The sequence below is a fragment of the Bacillus rossius genome (genome assembly GCF_032445375.1).
Source record: "Bacillus rossius redtenbacheri isolate Brsri chromosome 4 unlocalized genomic scaffold, Brsri_v3 Brsri_v3_scf4_2, whole genome shotgun sequence".
Classification (NCBI taxonomy): domain Eukaryota; kingdom Metazoa; phylum Arthropoda; class Insecta; order Phasmatodea; family Bacillidae; genus Bacillus; species Bacillus rossius.
The window spans coordinates 9,473,338-9,495,181 of record NW_026962011.1 but is presented as its reverse complement, the minus strand read 5'-3'; the positions used below and the strand labels follow the sequence as shown (position 1 = coordinate 9,495,181).

The window sequence follows — 21,844 nt, the reverse complement described above, 5'->3', positions numbered from 1 at the left end:
AAGTAAATCCAATCGGAGGCTTCGAACGAGAAAGTTAAAATCACGTCTATCGAAAGAGGAATTAATTTTTTACATATGTAAGGTTTAATTCAATACAATAAAAGAATAACTACGCCTACTGTATTTGTAAACATTAAGTGGCACTCACCCGTCATGACGAATAAAACAAGTGTGAAATGGACGGCGTGTGCATTTTACGCCTTTAAATCTAATAAAATGCACGCACTTTTGTATGTTGTAAGTGAATCCAATTATATGAACAAATAAGGCGTTTATAAATTATTGATTTGTATAAACAAAAATATGCGTCTTCTTGGTTAGAACTTTTGCAATTTTTTTCAAAGATGTTACATAACATGACACTTGTGTTGCCTTCTTTAAGTAACAACTAAATCTGATTTTTTTTTTGTTTAATGTATATTTCTGTATTCACTTAAATAAAGGACAAGAAAACAATGACGTTAAAATTTTTTTGCTACCTTAAAATATTTAAAATGACTCTTTATGTATATACCATACGTTGCCAAACATTTCTGAAAATAATTATTTGCATTAAAAGTTATGAAAGAATTTCATCATATGAGAATAATTATTTTCATTAATTTTTTTTAATTGTGTGAAGATTTACCAGCATTCTGTATATTTTTATGTCATGTTCAGTGAGATTGAAAAGTTAAAGAATAGAAAGAGTATTTGAACATAAAGACTTCCTGCTTGCTACGGAGGAGATGTCACCTAATGGGCTTGGACGTGTAAAGACAGCGGTGGATATTTTGTTGTCTTCCCGAGGTTCAAATACCGTCATTGAATTAATTGACACTAATAATTTTTTTATGTGACTGGTTTCAAATACGTCTTAATATAAGTTATATTTATAAATAGTTGTCTGAAGAAAAGAGAATGAAAAAAGAATTGATAATTTTTGTAATTTATTTAAATTTTTCTTTTTATTTGAATCTTCCAGTTTATAGGTAAAATTGTAATGTAGGATTCAAATTTCACTCGAAGCATCAAATTCTACCTGAGTTATGGAACTTTATTAGATCTGTTATTTTTCTGTCAAAGTAATACGTCAAAGTCTGGTAGAACCCAACTTTAACAACAATAACAACTCTAAATTATGTTTTCGACTCGCCAGACCTTACTACTTGCAAGAATTCAGAAATTTGTTAGTCCATGAAAATGTTATGTAATTTTTCTCCTTTAATATTAAAATATTCAAGTTAACCAACATGAAAATATTGTTAATACGCTACTTTCCTTAATCATTTTATTTAAAGGAATTTTGTAACTGGTAAAAATAACGACAAAATGTTTATGACTGCTGAAGTTACACGAATTATTTTGGCAACCAAAGCCAAGTACACTTAAAAATACAGCAGTATGAATCAGTCCACCGAGAAATATCTTCAGGCAATATTTTGTATGGTTACGAAAAAAAAAAAAAAAAAAAAAAACAACTTAAATTTGTTTTCAAGCTAATTTTTCATATAAAATTTAAAACAAAGTTTTTGATTTCTGATGAGTCTAGAGAAATCGTTTTAAAATAAAATTCTGAAGTAGGGGCCTATTAAGCGTTAACACAAATAAATTATGGATAATAAAAGTAAGCTCAGGAACAGTATAATTAATGTAAGGTTATAAAATTAGTTCTTAAAATAACGACTCTCTTAAAAAATTAACTTTATTGAGTTAAAATAAGATAGGATGGGTGGTCGCTCAAGCAGTATCAAATATAATTTTGAAACACAACTCATAAACTTTGTACGTGTTTTTGGCATTGTTTTCTTGATAATCCAATACATGATCAAACTCTATTCGACAACCCGTTTGAAGTGTACAAAACTATGACGCTAAGATTTTTTTCTCATTTACATTGGCCTACAACACAAACTCTAGATGATTTACTTACAAATAACAAAGGGTAAAGTAATATCTTGTAACGTGTAATGAAACCATTGAACTATCAAGTATATATTTTAAATTTGCATGATTATAAAGCCCTGCAGTAAATAATAAAATTTACATATACAAAAAAAAAGCATATGAAATATGTTGATTTCAAACTTTTGTCAAAAGATAGACCCGTAAGTCTGCTAAGTGTGTATTTATTAGACCAAATTTTAAACTAAAATAATACTAACTGTGAATTGCACATAACGAAAACTTAAAAAAAATGTTTCACTGTGAATTTATTGGCTAACTTTCTGTGTTGTATGGGATGATTATGCATTTTCTATAAGACGTCGACTAGCCGTAGTCATTAATGCATTTTATTACACGTAATCAGAGGCGTAGCCAGGATTTGTGTATGGGGGGTGTTAAAAAGCATGCGCCCCCCCCCCCCCGTATTTAAGGGGGGGGGGGTCCTCCCCCGGGAAATTTAGGATTTTAAAGTGTAAAATAGTGCTATTTTAGCAGTTTTCGGTACCTAAATTAAAATATTGTAATGGTAAAAATTTTATTAATTTTAATATGAAATTTGTTTGAGTGATGAATAAGAAATTAATTAAAGATTCGGTGCTAAGGAAGAGGGGGGGGGGGGGGGTTGAACCCCTAACACCACCCCCCTGGCTACGCCCCTGCACGTAATACTTCAGCGAACAAACATTATTATTGAACACTGGAATGGGAATTTATTTTTCCGTTTCACAAATGACCAATTAAGCGAAGCTTTATCAATTAAACGAAATAACATATAAATTTTAAATATTTGTTTTAATTATGCAGTTTAAAAACGGGAAGAGTTATTTGGTGTTAACTATTACAAAGAATAAACCAATCGTATTGTTCCCAGTTTTAAAACCATGCAATCAAAACTACCCATCAAGTTTTAGGCATTACTAGCTAATTTAAATGGCCGATATTTCCATCACATTGGTAACTGGATGTTAACTTTATTTTTTAATTCAGTTGAAGTAATTTTTTGTTAGATTGCGCTTCAAATAATTTAGACTATTTTTTTATATCATAGTTCAACTTTGTGTTTCAATTGAAGATAAGCTCATTTTTTACTATTCTACAATTAATAATACATGAAATTTATTTCTCACAGATGTTCTTTTTTAAATGTACGTACTGTGTGGAAATGCCATAGTTGAAACAATTTTTTTAAAATGTAGTATTTAAAGTAACCAATAGAAAGCACTCGTGGTAAAGATGGTTAGGTATTCATCTCCATCTAGCGGGCAAAGTGAGAACTATGTAGGGACTGCATGAAAGACCGTATGAAAACCCTCGCCACAAACACACAACCGAATGTTAACAATTCAAGATCCACACAACTTAGAAACGTCATAACGTAGAAAATCATAACTTAGAACTACCAGTATCATAAATTAGAAACACACAACTTAGAACTATCATAACTTAGAAACACGTAACTTAGAAACACGCAACACAGAACCACATAACTTAGAAACGGCATAACGTAGAAAGTCACAACTTAGAACTATCACAACTTAGAAACACACGACTTAGAACTGTTAACTTAGAAACACGTAACTTAGAAACACGCAATGCAGAACCACACAACTTAGAAACGTCATAATGTAGAAAACCATAATTTAGAACTATCACAACTTAGAAACACAACGCAGAACTGTCATAACTTAGAAACACGTAACTTAGAAACATGCAACGCAGAACCACCCAACTTAGAAACGTCATAATGTAGAAAGTCAGAACTTAGAACTGCCATAACTTAGAAAATTCTAAGTTATGTGTTTCTAAGTTATGACAGCACCCCGCGTGAGGCTTACTTTTTTTTGTAATATGTTTTGTGTAGAGCTTCTACTTCTTGCGTAATGGTTGTTAGTTCATGTGCACTGTAAGCCTGCGTATTATAAATATTATCAATTCTCATGATTAAGGTAATTCTCTTAATTATTGTACCTGTTATACAGACTGTAGCTGTATTTATATTTGTATCTGTAATTATATTGGCGTCAATAATAAATGTTCATATGGTTGTACTCATTGAGGAAAACTATGATGGCATACTTCATCAACACACTGAAAAAAGACATCTCTAATTAAGCTTAGAGCAACTCCACCCCCCTCCACGGTATACTCTCTTCGTCGGCAGATACGGAGGTTGCTGGTTATCAAACCCAGCACACTTCACCCCTTTGATGACTTGTTACCGAAAAAGAGAACATGTATTGAATTGACTTAGGGTGTCGCAATTGTCTAATAAACTGATTGCAGTTTAATTTCATAAAACCACTGGCGATGCCTGCTGGAATGCAGAGCAAAGCGTCGATTTTCCACTTCTAATTTACGAAAAACGCTGCTTACAAATTATCCAGGGAAATTCGTAAATTTACGGCTATCTTCGCAAATTTACGGACACCGAGTTCACTTACCTACTTTGAACATGGTAGACTCTTTTATACTCTGTCCAACACTTCATCCAGACCATCCTCTGTCTCCTGTAAATTCCTACACGTAATGCATGCCAATTTGCATCCCGCATGAATGTGCCCAGGGTTTTCCCTGTGTCTATGCAGGTTTTACCTGGGCCCAACCTATCTCTAGTTATAGTCTAGATTTAAGAGTGAGGGGAGTTAGTCATGGCGCCAATCGCTGCCATGGCTGGCCAATCCCCTCCTAGCACATGATGCATGCGACCCTCTCCCTGCATGGCTAATCCCAGAATGACTAGGCGTATAGGCTTCGGCCTGAGACGCACCTAGGTCCCTCACTAACCCGGACCCCTCCAAAATACACTTAGTTTTAGTTAGGTAAAAAAAAACCTACTTTGAACGTGAGTCCAAAAGAATATTCTTGGTACACTAACAAAACATTCTAAACCTGGTTAAGTCTACAGTAAGAACAATCTTCTTTTGTCCAAGTTTGTGCTCACTTTTTCTTAGAACGAAATAATCAACTCGGAAGTTCAAAAGATGGCGTTTTTTTTTTTACGAAAATTATTCGAAATTACGAAGAACTCTTCGTTTATTTGAGTTAAATTCTTCGTTAGAAAGTCCGTATATTTACTGTAATTTCTAACGGTGTACAATCTACCACTTCAACGCTGCTCAACCTCGTAAGCCAAGTTATTTTACACATGATATATTTGACAAATTCACTAACTGTAACACATCTTACAAGGGCTGTGCATTTTTCGTGAAAATCGATTTCCAGACCATCAGGTGTGTGTTAAAACTTTGAGGCATTTTCTGTGTTTTGTGGTTGGCCGGTTTCATTTCAGGTGCATGTCTACTGTCAGCACACGAATAATGGCCATCCGGGGCACACGACGGCCAGTGAGTTATTGCAGCCTAATGAGCGAATTTTTTTTTTTTTTTTCACGAAGAACGCACGCCCCTGCCTACTACCTTTGAATATATATACTGTATAGAAGTCGCGAGTGGATAGGATTTACTCTACGTTTTTCAAAAGCGTAAGATGAGCAGCTTGGGAACTTCACCGCTGCAGTGCGCTGCCGTAACGCCCTGTATCGTCTTAGTTGTTATTTACACGTTAGAGAGCAGCATTGTCGCCCGCTGTCATTCCCCGCACCCCCCATCTATCATTCACTGCAGCTCAAGTTCGTTCAACGGGAGGGGGAAGGGGTGTTTGAAGAGTTCGACACTTGTCCGCCAGGGACCACCACAAGTCGATGCCCTAGAGATGGTGGCGATTGCGGCGGTGAATTAACCAACTACCTCAAAACCGTATTAGAAGTTTTAACCTGGGCTGGCGACTTCTATACAGTATATATATTCAAAGCTACTACTAAATTGCCAGCCGTGCCGATGTCCAGCTGCGCCGCGCAGGTACTGACCCCGAGAGCCCAGAGACAGGCGAGCAGCAAGGCGACGCACCACGCTCTCCAGTCCACCCCCATGACTGAGGCAGTGTTCTGGCTGTACAGCGGGCTGGGCGCTGCTCGCGTGCCTCGTGGGGCGGATCCTGCCAAGGACTCCCCCCCCCCCCCCAACCTGGGCCGGATGCTGTCCGCGGACCCGCTAATGAGCTGGCATCGAGCGTGCGTGACTCCGAGAGGATGACATCCTTCCCCCCGCACCTCTGATAAGTCACGCACTGAGGCATACCTTTAAGGGCCGCGGTACCCTGGGGTGCCCGGCGCGTGTGCCAAAAGTGCCGTGGCAGTAATATTTCATTTAAGAGAAGATTAGCCATTTAGCAGTAAAATAAAATACCATGTAAATCAATACCGAACGCTCTGCCTGTTTAGCGTGGAGGAACGTAGATACCAAGGACACTAGCACTTCCGTGCGAGTGTTGTACAGTATAGAACTTTGTTTAGAATAGTGGACGGAAATTACGTAAATACCTATGAATAGGAGAAATATTGTTGTCATAAGCGTGTTAAGGAATTATATTAAAAAAGCATTATGCAGACATAATACTTAATGGAAGCATTGACATACAAAAAAAATGATTTTTAAATTTTGTGTACAGCTCCTAATAATTATTTAATGTTTATATGACCAACATACATTTCAAATTCTCTGATAATTTTGTAGGTAAAATTTTATAGAGTGAAATATTTTATTATTTTGAGTGGTAGTTACTTATTAATGGACTTTTAATATTTTAAATTTTTTGGTTGAAAGGTTTTTTTCCCTTTAACTTTATGTTTTTTTTTGTTAGCTGATACTAATCATACTCCTTTTTAAAAAAATTTATGACGGTGAATCTGAATTAGTTTCTGGATTTTTTTGTTGAATATAGAAAAAGTGGATTTATTTTGATTTGTCTTAGTGAAAATTCTATGCATGTCAGTTTTTGGTAAGGAATATAACTAATTCACATTCCTTTGAACTCGGTAATTATAATAGCCAGTTTTGCCGTGTATCGGAACCATGATCAGTTTATCCTAACTGATTTCAACGCTGATTTAACATCACGGTACTTGCTGCGAGAACACACACACACACAATATAAAATAGGCCAAATTATCGTTCATTATTTTTTCATTATGCAATTATTGATTTATTAAAGAGACACATTGGAGTAGTAAAAATAGTTCTTCAAATCTATTTACCCAAATATACCCTAATATTTTAATATTTAAGGAATTTCATAACCATAACAAATCTTATAAATAATTAGTTTTTAACAACTTTCGCTAGGAGCGCCAAACGCTGTGGTTTCCATGATTTCTAGAAAGTGTCCGGAGATCTGTAGCATTGGATCTATAGTATTTGTTAGAATCCGTTTTTATAACATGGCAACACCATTATATCTTTGTTTAAGCTATGGTCTATGAGCTTATAGAGTCTGTGGCATAGTCTCTATGCTATGTCTGCCACTCGTCTGCTATTTTTGTGGTTGTGCATAATTTTGTTCGAGTGGTACCGGTTGTCATGGCAAAAAAAAATATTACGATCGATTTGGTGGTAAATTTACATTATTATTTTTTAAGAGACTGATTAGTTAGTGAATATAATGTTTAATGAATGACTAGAGACTGCCTATGTGCTCATATTTTCGTCATAGTTCCATAAAATTAAAAATGTTTTGAAGAGAGTTTAGTTTTTAAGTTACGAGTTATACGAATTTGCCATTCATTACACGTAGTTATGCGATTATTTTTGATCAGAGCTAAAAAAAACTAGATTTTATTGATTTATAAGTTTTTAATTTTGATTATCATAAACCTACATAAGATAAATTTCCACCACTATTTAAGCCTTCTAGTCAGTGGGCAGCATCAACTTTGAAAAGTATTTCACGAATGTGCGAATCTTTGTGAATCGCTCGGCTTGTTGACGGATGGACGGATGGCGACCGGACGGTTGACATACGGACCCGATGGATCATTGAGAGTCCAGGGGGTTTATTCTAAGTTTCCAGCGTTTTATATCGGAACATTTCTATATCGGTTCCGGCATATAGCTCTTTGGCCGATCGGCAAGGCAACACACGGTTCCGGAAGATCGTAATCGAAAGGTACTGAAATTGCTATTCTAAGCGCGGTATCGTTACGAGGCCTAACTATCTCGGCAAAGTTCGGGTTACGATTTCCCCCTCTACAATTTTTCTGGCAGCGAAGATGAGATTTGAAAACTGCAACATAACAACAAAAAACACTTCATATTTCTAACAAATTTATAAATAAAAACACAGAGTTTATAAGACAATATACTTTCCAGATGTTTCAATGTTGATAAAAGTATTAATAAAAATCTTAAGTACTTATAAAGTGCTCAAGCAAGCGAAAATATATTTATTTCTTAAATTATTTTTACGGTATATTTGGTGTGTAATATTTAAAGTTGTTTGCACGTGGTCGGTCATTGTATTATTGAAATAATGGCTGCTCGGCGATCTCGTGCGAGTGAGAGGCAAATTACAATGTTGCTTTATTTAATGGAGGAGCACCCCGAATTCTTGCGGAGAAAATTTTTATCGAATTTCACGACTGCAACAAAATACACACGCTGAGTTATTGTTGAAACTTTTGATATCTGAAACAGACGAATAATATATGAATATGTATTTTGAAAGTTGGGGCACTTAGTTATTATGTATCTGGAGCACTACTTACATTACGTAATTATTGTAACTTAAAGCGGTAACCATGGTAAGGACTCATCCGAAGAAGGCAAAACTAAAAAAAAAAAAACGGAATGCATTTCTTTTACTTATATACGCCATACCAAATCATTCTATAAAACGGCATTGTATATGTATATGGTTAGAAGTAGCTTCCATATGAAGAAATACTTTCGTGATTTTGGGGCGTATTCAAGTAGTTGGCCTAAAGGCGCATTTACACCTGTGCACCTTGCGCATAGTAACCGTGCGTGTGTGCATGCCTCGACGCAAGATGCAAGGTGCCAAGACGCAAGGTAACGCATACGACTAGTGTATGCGCCTATGCGCACGCAGCTCGCCGTTCACACATAAACTCTAGGAGCGCATGCCTTATTTCAGTGACGATGGAGTCTGTACACGCAGTAGCCGCTGTTGCTGGAGATGTTATTTATTTGCGACGAAGAAAAAACAGAAAAAATAATCGTGCATACTGGATCAATGATTATCTTAAACGTTGTAGTGTGTGTATGAATCTGTTTGAAGAGATTAAAATGGCAAGTGAAACGCTATGTGTATAATTACAGACTGTCAAGGGCACGGCGTGTTGTGGAAAACTGTTTTGGCATTTTAGCTAGTGTATGGAGAATGTTTCGGAAGCCTATGATGGTAACCCCTGATAGGGTACAAAATATAGTTCTCACATGTGTGTGTTTACACAACTTTCTTCGCAGAAGTTCAACCTCGTCACACCTATACTGCCCGCCTGGCTATGTGGATTGTGAAAATACAACACACGGAAGTGTAGTTCGAGGTAGGTGGAGAGATGACGTTGGATCGACTTCCGGACTGACAAACCTAAAAACCGTTCCTCGACATGCGAGAGCTGATGCTCGAGCTTCCCGAGACAATTTCACGAAATATTTCGTTAGTAATCAGGGTCGTGTTTCGTGGCAAGATAGGTTCATTTAAATGTCCAGAACAAATTTGTACATATAAACCAAATTTGTATGTCGATGTTATACACCCAGTAAGTAATACCAGTCATGTGTGTTTCAAAGTGTACACAAGCACTGAAATACAAACGTAATATATATAGTTATGAGTTCACATATGATTTTTAGTAATCTCAGATTCAGTACAATACCTTATTTTAAGTAATTGTACGCCATTATGTTTATGGTCTTCAACAATGTATAATGGTTATGAACGTCAACACTGTATTACTGTATATCATTGCAAATAGCAGTTTCTGTATTCATGTATATGTTTGCAAATTTATAATTGTTAAACTTTAACATGTGCACTCAACTTTATATTCGTGTATTATTCACATAATAATAAAATTACCTACTTACCAGGGTAAACGTTTCCGTTCCAGGCCTTATCTCATCTCCATCTAAAATGAACAACAATGAATCGTAGAGAAACCAGGACGGTTTCGGTACATCTGCAGTGCCGGCACCACTCTTCTTCTTTGACAAATACTCATTGTGTACTCGGCGAAAGTACGACCGCAAGCTTTTTATTTTGTTGAGAACTGCTTTTGTTGTTACCATTGCGTATTTTGTCTTTTAGATTCTGTAGAGCATCACAACGTTTTTTCCTGTCTTTGTAATCGGCGCACGTATACATCCACAAACACGGAAATGCATGGTAATCCTCTGCGAATTTCAAATTTTTTTCATTGGGCCACTCCGTCATTTTTAACACATGCAACGAAATCACTCTGAACCAAGCTATACCTCGGACAACCGCACAAGACGCACGACTGTTGCAAGTGTCTCCCCGTCTGACATGGGGAGACACTTGCACCTACTTGCCTCTGCGCGGGAGGGGCCGTGCGCACATATCTGTGGCATGCCTCTCCTCGCGTTGTTGCATGCTCCTGCTTGCGACTGCGCGCAACAGTCGCATGCCTCCGAGGCGCACGAAATGTTGCACAGGTGTAAATGCGCCTTTACAGTCACGATATTGCAGGGATTGCGGAAGTGCGAGGCAGTAGCGCGCAGCGGCCGGTAGGACTACTACAACACTTTATCGGAATTAAGTTTCGCGTCCATTACCGTTTCCTGAGTGGTAACAGTAATTACTGAAGATATTTGTACATGTATTATGGATCAATATTTTATACATAATAAATGTACAAATACCTTCAGTAATTACTGTTACCTCTCGGGAAACGGTAATGGACGCGAAACTTAATTCCGATGAAGTGTTGTAGTAGTCCTACCGGTCGCTGCGCGCTACTGCCTCGCACTTCCGCAAGCCCTGCCATCTCGTGACTGTTAGGCCAACTACTTGAATAGCGCTCCAAAAACATACATATTCAATGCTACTGGTAAAAAATTTCATTTTACAAAATATTAAACACAATTGACACCTACGTAAAATATCGTAAATATAGATCACGCCCAAATATGTACTATTTACGACCATGTTTAACTATTTGTGTACACATAAATCGTGCATCCGCCATGATTTCAACTGGCTGCTAATTCCCGATCGGCAAAGGCTTTTCGACAGCAGTTGTATACTCGAAACCTACCGATCGTTGGCTTCCGAGAATAGAAAGTTTCCGAGTTGATGGAAGTAACTTAGAATACCATATTGTAAAAAGCTTCCGATAATCGTGGCATCACGATCGGGGACTCTTTTCCGAGAAACTTAGAATAAACCCCCAGCATTGTTTTAAAATACAAATTATTGTTAAATAAAACTTAATTACAGCAGTAAGTTCTAAAAAGGCTGCTTGTACCTACGATGTTCTCATGGAAAAGTTTAAAATAAACGAATCACGTGCTAACCGTGAAACAGTAAAAACGTTAACAAATTTTTCTCCTTTTTCCAGAGAACTGACACAGCTGAAGGAAAACCTAGTGAAACTGGACGAAAAATTAAGTGGTGACGACAAACGTTAATTTCAGTTAATCGCTCATTTTGTTCAGATATGAGGTTTGTTTGATTCAAACAATTAAAAAAAATTTCTTACTTTGTTGTCCTTGCCCAAATTTACAACTGTCCCTAGACACAACAGCGCATAATCAATGACCTGTTTCCATGTATAAACTTACCAAATTCTTTATCGATATCTGCGATGTAAAGGCTTCTGTACTTGATCTAAATATTACAAGAGCAATGGCGTAGAGGGGTTCAAGTAAGAAATAAAGAAATATCACTGCGTTTAGCAGAGGCCACAAACTCAATGTAAGCAACTGAATTTAATAAAGTAATTGTTACAAAAAATTTTTGACAACTATAAAGATGTTTTGACTCTCCACAACTACGATGTAAGTTCTATATGAAATGTCGGTGAAACTGGATTGTCTGCTGTGCACAACACTCTAAAAGTCATTGCTACCCGAGGAACCAAACAAGTTAGTGGCATCACATAGCGAAAAAGGGTCAGCAAATTACAATGATAGCAGCCATTAATTCTGTAGGCAATTCTATTGTACTGACACCGTACTTTCTGTGATAGTAAAGACCGGTCCCTACCTCACCATTAACAGTACCTGCTGGCGGAATGCACCTTTAAATCCAGCGCGCACGAGTCAGAACAACAATAGTGAAAACCTTCAAATTACTTTTAAGTGACATATTTATTTGTTTTAATTTTTTTGCGGCCTTGGGTCTAAGTTAATTCATATTGCCAACGTATTGTGTTTTTAATGTCGTATTTAAACAATGTAGTTACAGAATGTAATTGACAGTCCACATTTTAACTTAAGTTTTCAACTAATTATACAAAATAAAATTAACAATACTTTTAAACCTTAAGATATTTGTTTTTCACTTAATGAATTTATTCAAGTGAATGGTAATATGATTAGTTACTAAGTTTACATAAAAGTATTTTTTTTTATGTGAAGTTTGGCGCGAAGTGACTCTTCCGTCTCTCTCTCACCACCCTCCTTCGGCAGTCTCGATCAGGCCACGGTCTGGGACGAATGCATCATCCTGTGTCTCAATGATTCAGTACTTCTGGTAAGATACTTTATAATCCTAAAACGTTTTTTTTATTGCTCCCCTCGTACAGAGCATAACCTGGCCTTAGTTTACTTCACCTGCCATGTGACCAACCTGCCACATGGTTTCTCGTTTATTGCACTGGCCGACTCAAGAAAACCGAACTTTATTTAAGTCGCCCATATGTCTACTGGCATAAAACAATTTTTTTTCCAGCAATGTCTACGTAGAATCATGGCTCGTGCTGTAGAACCCAATTTATTTATTTTTCTGTTCATTAAGCAATTAACGGGATTGGCCGGCTTTCATCAAAACTGTCTTTTTCCACGCCAGACTGCCACAGAACTAATTCTAATGTGTACAGTAACAGGCATTTTGTCCTACGTGTTATTTGTCAGTGTCTTTGTAATTTGTCAGAACAAGCTAAGTATGTGTAGATAATGTGTTATTAAAACCATATCTTTTCATAAAATGTTATATAGTAATTTACCGAGTTTCACATAAGTACTCTAGCAGGTTATCAGCGCCTTATGCTATGAGAAGCCCCAGCGCAGCACAGAGTAAGAGAGTGCAACGCCATGAATGCCAGCCACTGCCGGTGTATCGATTGTCATCCGAGTGGCAATCGACTAGTGTTGTTGCCCCTCATTAATGCTGTAATAATTTTAATTAAGCAATTACTAAACATTGTATGTCATAGGAATAGACTCTAAACAATAGATAACAAATTGTGTCCTAGTGCGACTAGGCTGAGGAAATGGCACACTTTCGTGGGAATTAGGCTAGGGTAGCACGCGGAAAACACAGCCTTGGCAGTTACTCACCACCCTTCAAGCAGACCAGGCGCGTACTGCCCCGCAGGACCCTTCAAACTTTGTTCAACGATTTTATTACTACAATAGCGTAAGTTTCTTAATCCTTCTGTTTCAGGTCCTGCTGGTTGTCTGCACGGCCCTATTGAAATCACCATTAGCGTAATTTAAATATGTGTGCCCATGTTGGGACGTTCTCATAGTATACGGGATTTTACATTTCTAGTATTTGCGCGAATAGTGGCCCAGAACTCATTGATTAGAATCTATTCGCCAATATATTCCTGCTACGTCCGCTCTTTCTTCCACCCACAAATATGTTCGTCAACTAAGCTTAATATTTCATTCGTCCATGAGTCAAAAGGTTCTTTTGTATTGTCATTTTGTGTTTTAGGGTTTCGTAATTGTTTGCAGCATTACCATTGGGGGTTGGTCGCTACTTTTTATTTGTAGGGTAATCTGAGTAAGTTTTTGTGCTCTTCCTGTGAACTAGCACGCAGGACTAGCATAAATTGCTAGTTAGCACATCCGCTATCTTCCATCACCAGTATATGTGGCAGAAGGATACAAAGTTCTTAGGAGGAATATAAGATTAATTTTGAACTAGTACTTAATTCTTAAATATTTTGTTAAATAATCATATTTCTTTCTCCACTTTATTGGACTGTGGGTAAACACAAATTCCTCTCATGCTTTAGTATGAAGAGAGTATTGTACCAAAGGAGATAGCAAAATATATGTCTAGTTCATTTTCAGTGGCAGCAAATCACTCTAAGGATCAATTTCACCACACTGTCATTAACAAATGTTTAACTAAGAGAAGTTTATAGTTATCTAAACTTTTTAAAAAAAATATTAAGTTTTGTCATTTCACTACATTTTTCTTGGGTTTTCATAACTTTAGGCAGCTAAGCAATCAGTGACCATTCTATTTTGTTCCTTCTTGGGTCGTATGAAGTTAAGTTTGCAAACAAATATCGTCCATAAATAATGATAAATATTATTATGACTTAAACATTCGTTATATTAATTTCACAAATTTTTAAAGTTCTTCAATTATTATTTTTTGGTCAATCGTTAACCTAACTGTAGTAAAATTATGAAAATGTATTTACAGTGTGTTCAAATGTACATGTATAATTTAGATACAATTGATAAGTAATATATGAAATATAATTCTAGCTATTGAACTTTATTGCTTTCTTTAAATTGTGAAAACATGTTTCCAATAAATATGTAGCTCGACTTGGTGTAAGTTTTCGGACATACGCCATTGCTAAGAACTTTTTCTGTTGAAGAAAAACTAAAAAATAAAATAAAGAAATAAATGAATAAAAATACCCAAAAAAGACAAAAAACACAAAATTAAGCAAACAATTGCTGTTGTCAACAAGGATATGAACACCACAAAATATTCCGTAACAGTAATATGGTCAACAAACAAAGAAAAACAAAGAAAAATGTACTAAGAGAACGAAAAAAAAAACCACAAATGATGACAACACAAAAATATTGAACCCAAAATAATTCAGCACAACAGTTGAAACGAGACAAAAACACGACAAAACGAAAAGACAAACGAACACAATAGTTTTACCAAAATAGAAACAAGCTTGTTGTCATCATTTGTGAGTTTTTTTTCCGTTCTCCTAGTACATTTTTCTTTGATTTTCTTTGTTTGTTGACCATATTCCCAGGGGCGTAGCCAGGGGGGGGTTTTAGGGGTTCTAACCCCCCCCCTTAGCACCAAATCTTTAATTAATTTCTTACTCATCACTCAAACAAATTTCATATTAAAATTAATAAAATTTTTACCATTACAATATTTAAATTTAAGCACCGAAAACTGCTAAAATAGCACTATTTTACACCTTAAAATCCAAATTTTTCCGGGGGAGGACCCCCGGACCCCCCGCTTTAATACGGGGGGAGGGGGGCCATGCTTCTTAACACCCCCCATACGCAAATCCTAGCTACGCCACTGCATATTCCTGTTACGGAATATTTTTTGGTGTTCATATCCTTGTTGACAACAGCAATTATTTGCTTAATTTTGTGTGTTTTTTTGTTTTTTATGGGTATTTTTATTCATTTATTTCTTTATTTTATTTTTTAGTTTTTTCTTCAACAGAAAAAGTTCTTAGCAATGGCGTATGTCCAAAAACTTACAGCAAGTCATGCACTCCCATTGCACAAATCTTTTAAAGATAACAAATATGTAGCTCGTTAGTTGTAGTATTTAAATATGTAATGAGGTAAAGTAGGCTGGTATTGATAGTCGTGTCTTGAGCAATCTTTTGAGTCCATCTTGGCGAAGACCGTCTTGTTTCTCAAGGCAGCGATTTCAATATCCATGATTCATAGTCCGTGAACAAGATAAGCTTCCTGAAGTCTCCGTGCTCAAGCAACAGCTTTTTTGACGTACTTCCTTCTTGACGAAGCGATTGCTTAAGACAGCCGAAAATACACGAGCATATACGAACCTTGCCGACTTCACTCGTTCGTTAAATATTCTGCTACATTTCACACAGAGCACTAAAACCCCAGAATTTGAGGTGTGTTTGTATATTGAGGCGAGGAAGTTTTTTTTATTGTTTTAATACTCTTGAATCACACCTGGAAAAACAGGTGTTTTACAACCACAAAGATGCACACCTTCTATTACGAACTTGCTATACTTTTGTCTTTCCTGTGCAAGTTGAACGTTAAAACTTAATGTATCTAACGATTTAATAATATACTATTTTCAAAATAATACGAAAAATAGGTTAAACTGTTTTTAAAATAGCTCTGCTACATTACTACAGTTATTTTCGCTAATACGACATAACAAACAATTTAACATATTTTACCATTTTATTGAAGTGGACTGATCGTCACTTCAGTACTTCGAACGCCCCGCGCGCGCTCGTTCCTGGCTTCCCCTTTCCCCTTCTCATGACACCTTTTTCAATCTGTCTGCTGTGACGTCTTTCCCCCCCTCACGCAATCGCTTAGCGATGGTGGCTCCGCCACGTAGTTTGTGCCGTGCTCAGCTCTTGGTGCTCTCGCGGGGTCGTTTGCCAGCTACCTTCTTCGGATGCGGTCGCAACTGCTGCTTCTCGTGATGTCTCTTCGTTACCGGTAGTGCACTTGACTTGATTGTGCTGTCCGCGTGGTGGCCGCGGGTTATAAGTTAAAGATAAATGGTGCCTTCTCATGTAAACCCTTTTTATTAGTATGGATTATTTGGCTGCCACTATCTAAATTTAAGCTGTATTTTTGTCCTTGCCTTGATAAGTACCGTGCACTCCGGATCGCCCCATTTGATTGGGCCTTGGGGCCGTCATGGCAAGCTGACCATGCTTATAATTTTTTGCTGTTCTAGTCCAGCCTTCCGCCATGTTCCCCGCCTGCCACTGAGAATCCGCTCACGGTCGCGGACGGTTTTGTCAGACCTGAGTCGTTTGTTGTTATTTTAATTTAGTCTCGGATCTCAGTGGGCTGAGTGGCGTTGTTTGACCGTGCGGCCGCGATCCGAGGGGGTAGCACGACCCGTGCGTGGATTGTTTCTTTGGATTGTTTTTTTTATTATATGTTTTTGGGTATTGCATCCGCTTATTGTAGAGCTTATTTTTGGCGATTTTCATATTATATGAGGACGTTAATTTTGCTTGTCCCCGTTATTAATCGATAACAGAGATAAACTTATATTTAAATTTGCGTGTACCCTATGTCAATTGATTGCAAAGATTATTGTAAACTCATATGTATGCTAGCGAAGAAAGGGAACATTATGTGGGTTCCCCGACTGTTACTCTTGCTATGTGGTTGCATCAGCCTTATTGATAGTAAAAATATAAAGTAATTTTCGCTATTTCTGTTTTGCTGATTCTGGTGTTTACTGCCTTTGGGACACCTGCCCGCACACACCCGTCCTCTTGCATCCTCCCCTCCCAAACGGGGACCCATTGGTCCGCAGGTTGTGTTGTGGGGCGGCTTCCAATTAGCACGCCGCGCCGCTACATGTTGCTAACCTAAACTAATCAATAATTTTCACTGTAATTTTCATGCAGTTATCCTAACTTAATTAACCATTAACTTGATATTACCGTTTTTCAAGTAGTTATAACTACCTTAAACTAGCATCTCCATAACTGTTATTACTGAATAACTACTTTTTTAAATGCAACGAGCCTTTACAAAATGATTAAAAACATTTCAGATGATGAAAAACTGAAAAACTGCTCTTTGAATTTTTTTTTGTGGAAATGTCACTCTACTTTAGCTTTAGGATAAGGTACCGTAATTATTATTTTAATAAAAATATAATATTTAGCTACACAGCAAAATAAATTTTAACATTAAATAAGAAAATATTTTGTTTAGAAATTTAACATTTAGTTTAAACGAATCTAATAGTGTAGTCTAAGTAGGAAGGAATTTTAATTTTTTTTTAAATCCCTTTTGTTATTTCAACCTCTAACAGTAATATTTCGTCTCATCAAAAATTGTTCGGACAAATTTTTTTCAATATTGTTTGAGTACTTTTGCACCCCTTGCGGTATAATTGCTTGTATCAAAATTAATCTTCAACAAAAGTTCAAAATAATATTAAAAATGTTAAAAATAAATAAAAATGAATTTGACAGCATACAGAGTACGGAATTTATATTTTTTCATTTCTAACTTTTTTTCTTCTATTACTTGCAGTAATGGTTCGTCCTATCAAAAATTGTTTCAGAAAAAAGTTTTAATTAGTATTTGAAGATTGAAGATTGTAAAAGATTTAATAGTGAAGGTAATTATTATGTAATTTAAATATTTAATATTTACATATTTACATATTTCTTCTTTAACCCCTGCTTTTCCACCCCTTGCAGTTGTAATCGGTCATATTAAAAATATATTACGAAAATGATTTGGTATTGCTCTAACGAAATGTAACAACTTCATACAGATGAGATATTGATTTTTAGGGAGTTCGTAAACATGTTACTGTCAATTGAATCAAATGTGTACTATCGATTACAGAACGAGTACAATGGATGTGGAAGGCATTGAGTTTAATGATGGTTGATATAATTCATATAACCATCAGAAAAATTAAATCTACATTCGTGACACCAAGAATCCATTAAAAATATTAAAACAAACTGTGGCATTCGCTGTAACAATACCGATTTTTTTTCCTAACCTAAATTAAAACTAAGTGTGTTTGGGAGGGGTCTGGATTAGGGACAGACTCTAAGTGCGTCTCAGGCCGAAGCCTATATGCTCTAATCATGCAGGGGTTAGCCATGCGGGAGAGGGTGCATGCATCGTGTGCTAGGAGGGGGATTGGCCAGCCATGGCAGCGATTAGCGCCATGACTAACTCCCCTCACTGACTATTCTAGACTAAAACTAGATAAGTTTGGCCCAGGTAAAACCTGCATAGACACAGGGAAAACCCTGGGCACTTACATGTGGGATGCAAAATTTCATGCATTAATTACATGCGGGTTGGCTACGGGAATAGAAGGATGGCTCAGGAAGAAGAGTTGGAAGAGTAGAAAATATCTACTAAGCAAGGGCGGGCACTTGGACATTTTTGTCCGCATTTGGGGGTTTGGGCATGACTGGTTTTTAGGGGGCGACTTTCGTCGTTTCCCGCCAGGCTGCCAGCCAGCCAGGTGAGCTGAAATAAAAGAAAAGGTACATCTTACAACTATAAGTTATATGGCCGCAGCACCCAGGTTGCCCCAGTTACCACGGCCATGTATGCCCGACACATTGTGCTGCCAGCCTGGGCATGTCAATCATTGGCTAGTCCAATGTTGCTTATTTGCACCGCAGGACGTGGTCAGGCACATGGTCGGACACCTATTCATCGATAGTGAGTCTGCTCACTTAATAATTGAGAAATAAACATTCCTTTAATAATGGGGAATTTGTGTGTTGGTGTATTTATTAGAGCCCCGCTGGGCCAAAAGCGCGACTAGATTCATTAGAGCCCCGCTGGGCCAAAAATTAATTAGAGCCCCGCTGGGCCAAAAATTCATTAGAGCCCCGCTGGGCCAAATCGCTGGTGTGTCTGGGTGGTGCGTGAGGATTTTTTTCTGTCACAATGTGCTGCCAGCCTGAGCATGTCAATCATTGGCTAGTCCAATGTTGCGTATTTGCACTGCAGGACGTGGTCAGGCACATGTTCAGAATTCTATTACTTAATGCTAATATTAGGACTTAAAGTTATGTCTTAAAAAAAAAATACTTAATACTAAGTCTGGAGCTGCCAGAAATACGAGTGTAAAAACTGCGCGATTCTTAAGCAGAATTTTCTCGCCAGTCCGCAACCGCGCTGTTGAGGTCGGGCCTCGGCTGAGCGCAGGTGCGCTGTGATTGGCCGGAGCTTCCAGCCAATCAAGGGCCACTACGGTAGTCGGTGCACCAGGATGGATTTCGGGCGTTTGTATTTTTGTGTTTTGTCGGGATCATAATTTCCGAGTGAGGAAATATGCGGATTTAAACTATTTACGCATTTATCGTAAAAAGTTTGTGTTGTACGAGTGTAAAAGTCTTGCAAAGTCTCCGATTCGGTTTCACGATGCAATGCTTCTACAGGGCAGTATCGTGGGGCGTCTGTGGTGATTCGAATGCACCTATTCTGCATCCGCTGCAGTTTTATTAGGTGTGTGGGGGCAGCTGTTGCCCAGACTGGGGCTGCATACGTAATTATTGGGCGTATTAGAGCATTGCACAGCAGTAGGCCGGTTTTAACCTTGCTGCCGCATCGTCTACTCATTACTGGGTAGAGTGCACTGATCCTAGCCTGCGCTTGCGCTCGCATAGTGTCAATGTGATTGCGCCAGAGTAGTTTCCTATCCATGTGAACACCTAGATATTTCACTACATCTTTATGCGGTATTTGTTTGTCAAACAAACGTATTTGCGGCCTGTGTTCTACAGGCGGGAGATTTTTACGAGTAAATACAATAACCTCTGATTTCGTTGTATTTACTTTTATACGCCAAGTCGTGCACCATTGTTCGAACTCAGTGAGCGCGACTTGCAGTCTGGTGGTAGCTAGCCGGAGGTTGTGGGACCTGCTATACAGCACTGTGTCATCTGCATAACAGCCCAGCTTTACTAGTCGGTGTGCGTGGCGTGGCATGTCACTGACATATATATTAAAGAGTACAGGGCCTAAGATGCTTCCCTGCGGTACACCTGCTCTTATTTGATTTATGTCTGATAGAGCTCCTTCAGTAGATACTCTAAACGTTCTGTCTGCTAAATAGGACGCGACTAGTTTAATATAACAGTCTGGAAATCCTGTTTGGTAGAGTTTGTAGATTAGCCCCGCATGGAATACTCTGTCGAAGGTTTTCTCTACATATATAAACGTAGTGACTACGTAATCCTGTACGTTAAATGCGCTTGTGATTTCTTCAGTCAGGCGCACGAGCTGATGTACTGTCGAATGTGTACTGTGAAAGCCGAACTGTTCATTCGGCAGTATGTTATTCTCGTGAATGTGGACATTAAGTCTGTGTAGTATAATACTCTCCACGACTTTAGACACAGTACTTAGCACACTGATAGGTCTGTAATTCTGTGGCAGTGTTTTATTTTTACCTGGCTTGTGGAAGACTATAACTCTAGTTTCTTCCCACTGTGAGGGAAAAATATTTAACCGAAACATTGCATTTATGCACTCGGCTAGATATTCGAGTGTTTCGTTCGGGAGTTGTTTGAGAACAACAGCCTGTATGCCGTCATTCCCGGGAGCTTTTCGTGGCTTCATGTTTTTGTTCGCGCACTTTATTTCTTGCGCCTGTGTAAGTAATGGCTCAGAGGTTGTGGGCAGTCGCAATTTAGCACGGAGTTCGCGGTAAATTTGCTCCGTGAATATCCTATCGTAGGGCTGCATGTTGGGCTGTAATGCTGCTTCCAGTGTGTCGGCGAAAGCTTGTGCCTTATCACGGGGCTGAAAAACTACGCCATTGTTTGTTTGAAGGGGCCGGATTTTGTCCGATTTATTTAAAATCCGCTTCGTCATTTTCCAGGCACTTCCGTCCTGGGTGTCGAGTCGCGCGATTTTAGTTTCCCACTGGCTGCCTCGCCAGAGTGAGATTTCGTCTGAAATGATTGTTTGTAGTTCGTTTATTCGGCGTTTCGTCTCTTGAGTACGACGCCGTGTGTATTCACGCCGCAGTCGATTTTTTTGTGAAATCAAGCTGCGGATGTATTCTGGCAGCTCGTCGTGTGCTAACCTAACCTCCTTTTCTGGGATGCACTGGCTAATACCATCCTGGATTTTTTCTGTTAGTTCTAATAACGCGGAATTTAAATTATCGCTGTTTTCAATGGTTATTTCGGCCGCGTCGGGGAGATTTATTGTTAAGTAGTTTTTAAATTGTTGCCAGTCCGCATTTTTATAGTCCCTGATTTTTCGTGGCTGGTTGTAGTCTATATTCGCTTCATCGAATATTAAATGAACAGGGAAATGATCCGTTGACATGTCGTGTACAACCTCGAGTTCGAATCCCGTGTTGACATGTTTGTTCAGGGCGATATCTAAAATATCAGGCA

The 21,844-nt window shown here is 37.8% G+C and overlaps 1 protein-coding gene across 1 annotated transcript in view; it reads right to left on the bottom strand.

Moving 5' to 3' along the window:
• Positions 1 to 5,861, bottom strand: part of LOC134541905 (uncharacterized) — a 138,816-nt gene extending 132,955 nt beyond the window's left edge. Inside the window, exon 1 of the mRNA XM_063385643.1 lies at positions 5,792 to 5,861. Coding sequence (XP_063241713.1) covers positions 5,792 to 5,854 — 63 coding nt within the window. The 5' untranslated portion in view covers positions 5,855 to 5,861. The remainder of the gene's footprint in view (positions 1 to 5,791) is intronic.
• Positions 5,862 to 21,844: the final 15,983 nt, after the last annotated feature.